A 7,053-nucleotide genomic window follows, 5' to 3' on the forward strand; every position below is an offset into this window, starting at 1 on the left:
TAGTAATTAAAGAGTTTTTTAAAGCTTTTTTTTTTAAACCTAGAGGTGGATATACGGGTTATCTAGGTCTGTTTAAGTCGATTCACATTGATTTGTGTAATATGCATATGGAATAAATCAAATTGACCAATTAATTAAATAGTTTTGATTTTTGTTTAGTCTGTGTTCAATTTACTTATCTTGAAGGCTAATGAACTAATTCATTAGTTGAATAACAAAAGAACTTTCAAAAATATTATATTCTGTCAAAAAACAAACAAATAAATTTTATATATTAAACTATAAAGTGAAATGTAAGTTAAAGACCTCAAAAAAAAATGTAAGTTAAAAATATCTACACCATTAAGGTGATCATGTTCCTTTCACTTACTGACTTACACTTACGGGTAAAAAAAAAATCCATTTCCCATCTCTGGATTAAATTACATTGGTGCTACTACAGTCACTGACACATACATACGGGCAAAAAAAGTTATTTCCCATCTTTGGATTAAATTACAAATTTACGGCAAAAAGAGAAGTACAAAGCTTATATTACAGGTTTAACAAGAAGAATTTTGTTTGATACATAACGAGAGAAATGAGAATTAAACTTTAATCATCTCGTATATATTAACTTTAATCTTACCACTAGACCGATATTAGTAGATTTTAACAAGAATAATAATAAAGTTTTTTTTCTTCTTCTCTCAAATCTATTATATCTTTAAAATATAAATAAATGACGTCAGTTTATACCCAGGCACAGCTGATTAATTCACTTTGTAGAACGCTACAGCGTCAACAACAAAATTTATGGGAATGCGACACATAGCAAGTTTTGCAAGTAGCTGTCAAGACCACATCATTCTCCGTGGTTAAATCAGACATTCATACGTGTAGTGTAATGTCTATGTTGTTGTTAATTTCCCCATACTTCCTTTCCCCTAATAACTTATAGCGCATGAGCGTCTAAACTAATTTACAAGATGACAGGCTAAAAAACCATTCTATTAAATTAATAATAAATTATTATTATTATTATTATTATTATTATTATTATTATTATTATTATTATTATTACCCTTCCAACAAACAAATCGTGGATACTATTTTCAATAAGAACACACTTGAGACTGAATAATCAGTACAAAATCATGTGGGAAGAAGACTAACATCTCCTTATTAAACAATCAACATCTTGCTTTAGCCGTTGATGCTTGTCTTCTCGTGATATGATGAGAAAAAAAGTTTCTGAGGGTAATTAGCATATTTAATTAGGTGAATCTAAACGTTTTATATTTATTTATAGTACAATAGTCCTCATATAAAATTCCTAAATTTCAATCACAGACACATAAAAGTCTAAATCATTAAATAGATCTATTTAAAAACATAGTTTTCTCTAAAAATTTCTCGAATTTGTCCCCACCATACGGATCCCTGTTGTTTATTTATAATAGTAATGGGGTTGGAGAAATCTTATAGAATCGCCCGATAGCGTTAGGCAAGGCCAACAAAAACAGGACCCCACTATCTACTTTTACATGGTCTTGATTAGGTGACTTTTTATTTTTAGCTGCTAAAAAGTTTTATCCAAACTTCAAATTTTCAAGAGACCTTGCTTTTGATGAATGATGAATGATGAATCCTCAACTTAAGGCTAAAAAGGAAGAGGATCTTAAAAGTGTTTAATCACAACGAGCGGGAGAAAAGCCCAATAACTTTGCTTTTTTTCTGACAAAACAACCTAAAATAGCAGATAAGACAAAAGAATTAAGTCAAAGTGAAAGGAGGGAAAGGCTTTGCCTTTGCCAGTGTTATGCTATGCATTAACAGTGGTGTTTGTTTTGTAGGGCAGAATAGAAATTTAGAATTGATTATGGTGAGAAGAGATAAGAGTGTATGAACAGGGAAGTAAAGAAGGACCAGTACAACCACAACTGCCAGGTTCAGGGGTTCCTTGGAGTAGCATTAAAGACACTGTTCCAGATCTTCCCTCACACATCACCACCCAAATGGCAATTCTTGAAAAACCAATGCAACAACAAAAAGAAAAGAAAGCTAACTACTTCTTTTTATAAGAGGAAAGCTGCATTGATGTCTTGATGACTTTTAGTTGGAACAAGAACAAAAAAAAAAAAAAAACAAATGGGGTGTGGTGGTTCTGAGCATGTTACCATGATCTTTATCATCACCATCTTGATCCTCCTATCATCACAAAGCACCAACATTTTGACTGTGGCTGGTTCTGTATTCAATGCAGTTGGAAACTTCCAGGTTCATGGCCTACCAGAGATGTATTTCATTGAAGAGAATGATGAAAAGCTGGTTAAGAAAATCTCAGGAATAGATGAGAATGAAAAGAAGCAAGCCTTAATAGTGGAGAAGTTTAGATCCTTGCTTGGACTCAAGAGTTTCCACACCAAAGTACCATTCAACGGTGATTTGGAGTTTCTCTCTCCCTCACCTTCTCCATCACCTATCATTGAAGAAACTCAGGCTCCAGCTCCTTCTCCTTCTCCTCTTCCACACGTGCACCATCATTCACACCATCCACCACATCATAAGAATCCATCACTTCACCAAACTCATCATGAAGATAGAGGCAGGGCTAAGAGAATACTAATAGCTGTTCTTGTATCTGCTGGAGTTGCTATATTGATTGGTGCTTGTGGGCTATTCTTGGTGTGGAGGAAATTCTCAAATCATACAAAGAAAACCAAAAGGACAATGCCACTATATAATAGCAAGAGCAAAGGAAGTGGAGGTGTTTATCAAAGTTCATCAAGCAAGGTAAGTTTAAACTCTGAACTAGATCTGTTTTATCTTAATGCTTTAGGTGAGGACATAGAGCAACACTCTTGCAGCTTCAAAAAGACTCGCGAGGATGGTTTAGAATATGATATTGTTAGCGGTTCTTCCACGAAGGATATTGCATCTGTTCATGAAGATGAGGAAGCAGTTAAAGGTGAAGGTGAAGGTGAAGGTGAATCTGATGGCGGCAACTCTTCTTCTGGGGATAAAATTATCCCTAAAGATTGTCATTCATCAGACAATGAAAGTTTTCATTCCTTTGTTAATGATTCACACTCAAATAGTAATAGACTCTCCAATGCTTCCGCTTGTAGTCTTAGTGACACAAACTCTCTGTCCCGTCAAAATTCAAGTTCATTACCAAACCCACAATTTCCTAGTTCTCAACATAACTTAATGTCAAATATACAACCTCACCAATCACCAAATAGTGCAAAACATGATCAAGAGAAAGAGATTGAAACCTCTCTCCAATGTCCAAAGACATTCACTTCCCCTCCACCTCCTCCACCACCACCACCACCTCCACCATTGCGAATGCCATTATTTTCTTTGCATTCTCTCACTTCTTCATCTAGACTCTCCTCTCACTCCCCACTTTCCTTGACATCTAATAATTTATCATCCCTGGTAAATTCAGACACTTCCTCGTGTTCAAATCAAAGTCCAGAAAAGGAGTTGCCTTCTCCAAATAGACCTTACCCTACACAATCTCCTCCCAACATTCCCCCACCACCATGTCCACCTCCATTTCTTAAGGGCAATAGTGTCAAAACCCCACCTCCTCCACCTTCTCAACTCCCTCAATTTACCCCTCTTGGTAAAGATGGTGCACCATTGCCAAAACTCAAACCACTTCACTGGGACAAAGTCAGAGCTGCACCAAATCGCACAATGGTTTGGGACAAGCTACGGTCAAGTTCATTCGAGTAAGTTCAACTTCATTAGTAATAGCAGTACTTATTTTCATTTTATTTTCTTTAAAGTTTAAGCAATTTAGCATATTATGAATTTTGGTTTTTATTATCACTAAATGTTAGTTATTAGAACGGTTAATTTTGTTAACGGAAGAGGTTGAACCTCCGAACTTTTTCCTATTTTTTTATTCATTAACCATCCAATTTACTTTATATCTTTATATTATGAATTTGATTCAGGTTGGACGAGGAAATGATCGAGTCTCTATTTGGTTACAATTTGCAAAATTCAATTAAGAATGACGAAGCAAAGAGTAAAACCCCGTCTCCAGGCAAGCATGTACTTGAGCCAAAACGCCTGCAGAACATAACTATACTCTCCAAAGCTCTGAATGCAACAGCTGAGCATGTCTGCGAGGCCTTAATGCAAGGTAAAGTAAAACTCCTAAATTATGAAAATATGCCTCAAAAGAGGGTCCCCTCCACGAGGTTAAATTATTGTTTAAAATTGTTGCTAACTCCAAAGTGCATCTTGTCATAAGTATATATATGGTGGAAATTAATAATAATACAAAATGATAACTGTCCCATACTCACGAAATAAAGTAGTATCTTACTCAAGTAATAATTAAAATAATGTAACAATTTGTGTTATGATCACTAAGTAAAATTGCACACCGACTTTTATTTATTTAGCATTAGAGTGTTCATGTGCATTTATACCATATGCTGAAGAAAATTGATGGTTAAATTAATATTGTCGAGGATCTTATTGATATCTTGAAAACCAGGGAAGGGGTTGTCTTTGCCCCAACTAGAGGCACTAGTGAAAATGGTACCCACCAAGGAGGAAGAGTCCAAGCTCTTCAATTATAAAGGTGACATCAATGAATTGGGGTCCGCCGAAAGGTTCGTGAGGGCAATGCTCGATGTGCCATTTGCCTTTCAAAGAGTAGAAGGCATGCTTTTCAGAGAAACATTTGACGATGAAGTAGTTCACCTCAGGAACTCATTTTCAATGCTTGAGGTAGCCATCAAGAGCATCACTTAAGATACATTTTTTTTTACATGTTTTTTTATTCTATTCTCCAATCAAAATCAAAATTTTATCACCATAACCTGTATAACAAATGTTTGCATTAAAAAGGTTAGTTTTAAATATATTTTTGGTTTATGTAATCTAGTTTTTTTTTAAAAAAAAAAATTTGTTATTGTAATTTTATTTTATTTTTCATCTTTTGAACGCTATCTAAAAAAGTATTTTGAATAGTAATAAAAATGTTATAAAGACAAAAAATAAAATAAACATAATTTACAGAGATTAAAATATATATTTTTGCAATGATGAAAATTAAAAAAAAAACACCAGATTTTTGGGAAAAAAACATTTGAACCAAAAGATTGACATAGATTATCGAGTAAAGCTTCCATTTTGATTAGAGAATAACAATAAAACACTTTAAAGAAGAAAAAAAAAATCTCTCTTATTATTGTAAAAGTCCATTAGAAGAGAGATAGACGCATGAGAGTATATAAAACCAAAGCTTTTTGACCCTATTGAAAGCAAAAGAAAGCTTTATGAATTCTGACATTGTCTTTTGTCCGATTACTATGACTATAGGAAGCATGCAAGGAACTAAGATCAAGCAGGCTCTTCTTGAAGTTACTAGAAGCAGTGCTCAAAACGGGAAACCGAATGAACGTTGGAACAACCAGAGGAGGTGCTAGAGCATTTAAACTCGATGCACTTCTCAAGCTTGCAGATGTTAAGGGAACTGATGGGAAAACCACGTTGCTCCATTTCGTTGTTCAGGAGATTGTTCGTTCTGAAGGAATAAGAGTTTCAGACAGCATTATGGGGAAAATCAGCCAAAGAAGTAAGAACAGAACGGAGGAAGAGAAGGAAGAAGATTACAAAAGGATGGGACTAGAACTTGTTTCTGGTCTCAGCACTGAGTTATACAACGTGAAAAAAACAGCTACCATTGACTTGGACGTTCTTGCAAGCTCTGTGTCAAACCTATCAGAAGGAATGAACAAGCTGCAACATCTAGTGGATAAGGAGTTGCATAAGGACGAGAGAAGCATGAACTTTGTGCAGTGTATGAAGTCATTCCTTAACTATGCTGATGGAAACTTGAAGGAGTTGCGTGGAGATGAAGATATAGTGTTGGCACGCGTGAAAGAAATTACGGAGTATTTTCATGGGGATGTGATCAGCAAAGAAGATGCAAACCCACTTAGGATATTTGTGATTGTGAGAGATTTTCTGGGGAGTTTAGATAATGTGTGTAAAGAACTTAGAAGGTCTAAAGCTCCACGTAGCCTGAACCCTCTTGCTATTCTCCCTTTAGATAGATCCTAGATAGACTAGAATTAAACACTGTCTCGTGTGTTCATAGGAATTGATAAAATTTTAAACGAATTGAGTGTAACTTTATTTTGATTTTTTGTGGAGTTTTGGAGTATGTGGATTTTGTATTCTCTGACTTTGCTAATCATATGGAACTATTCGTTTGATTAAAACTTTTCCCCTCTTCTTAGGGAATGATTAAGAACAGCCAAGGGACAGATCTTTACAATTTAAAATAAGTGTTGTTCCAAAGGTGTTTTTTTTCCTCCTTCTTCTACACTATGATGTATGTTCTTAATTTGATACATGGAAGACAGAATAGGCAGAAAAAAAAAACTGGTCTCACTTTTTTTATTTCATAAAAATGAAAATAATAACTAACAAAATAAACATAAGAATAAGAACGATACCATATACATTCGTCAATATTAAGACTAGAGTTAAGTCAAACATTAGTTTTTTGTTTATTTAATTATGTAAAGGGTGGTGACTTTATTTATTACTAAATTATTTGAACCAATTATGTAATAGAACAAACGTTAACATAAATGTATATCGTTGAGACTTGTTAACCTTAAAATCGGAGGTCCCCCCCCACCTTAAAATCAGAATGATATTATAGTTAAAACTAATTTCATTGTATGCTTTAAATTGTTAATTGCAAATCCAAAATATAATTTAAATATTTAAATATTTTTATAATTATAATATAATTTTTATATTAAAAAATATTTATTATAAATTTAAATTATATGAAATAAATACTTATCTTGTGCAATGCACAAACTAATTGGTTGTATTTCTTTTGGCTTTTGTAAAAACTAAAATTGAAAAGTATAATCTTGATGTTCAAATTGAATGTTAGGATTCTTAATTTTTTAATTAATCTCGAGACAAATTTGATTGCCCTTCATAATGAACTTAGCATTGGAGTTGAGTGTTAAGACCATGTTTGATCAAATTTTCTATCGTCACGCTTATAATGGG

General features: G+C 33.7%; 1 protein-coding gene across 2 annotated transcripts; it reads left to right on the top strand.

Annotated features, from left to right (window-relative positions):
• Positions 1–1,541: 1,541 nt before the first annotated feature.
• Positions 1,542–6,268, top strand: LOC114369438 (formin-like protein 11). 2 transcript variants are annotated; one of them, XM_028326672.1, is made up of 5 exons: positions 1,542–2,775; positions 2,911–3,725; positions 3,954–4,144; positions 4,505–4,740; positions 5,335–6,268. In XM_028326672.1, exons 1-5 carry the CDS (start codon positions 2,131–2,133, stop codon positions 6,076–6,078), a joined length of 2,631 nt encoding a protein of 876 aa, XP_028182473.1. In that variant the 5' UTR covers positions 1,542–2,130; the 3' UTR covers positions 6,079–6,268. The 2 variants fall into 2 exon arrangements, with proteins under 2 accessions (XP_028182473.1, XP_028182472.1); XM_028326671.1 differs by having other exon boundaries at positions 1,542–3,725.
• The last annotated feature ends 785 nt before the right edge of the window (positions 6,269–7,053 follow it).

This window comes from Glycine soja, chromosome 10 (assembly GCF_004193775.1).
Source record: "Glycine soja cultivar W05 chromosome 10, ASM419377v2, whole genome shotgun sequence".
NCBI classification, from domain to species: domain Eukaryota; kingdom Viridiplantae; phylum Streptophyta; class Magnoliopsida; order Fabales; family Fabaceae; genus Glycine; species Glycine soja.

Excerpts from the sequence above, each read along its gene's own strand:
- LOC114369438 (XM_028326671.1), top strand. The coding sequence starts at position 2,131 with ATGGGGTGTGGTGGTTCTGAGCATGTTACCATGATCTTTATCATCACC. Across the intron at positions 3,726-3,953 it reads CTACGGTCAAGTTCATTCGA|GTTGGACGAGGAAATGATCG; the intron begins GTAAGTTCAACT and ends AATTTGATTCAG. Across the intron at positions 4,741-5,334 it reads ACTCATTTTCAATGCTTGAG|GAAGCATGCAAGGAACTAAG; the intron begins GTAGCCATCAAG and ends CTATGACTATAG.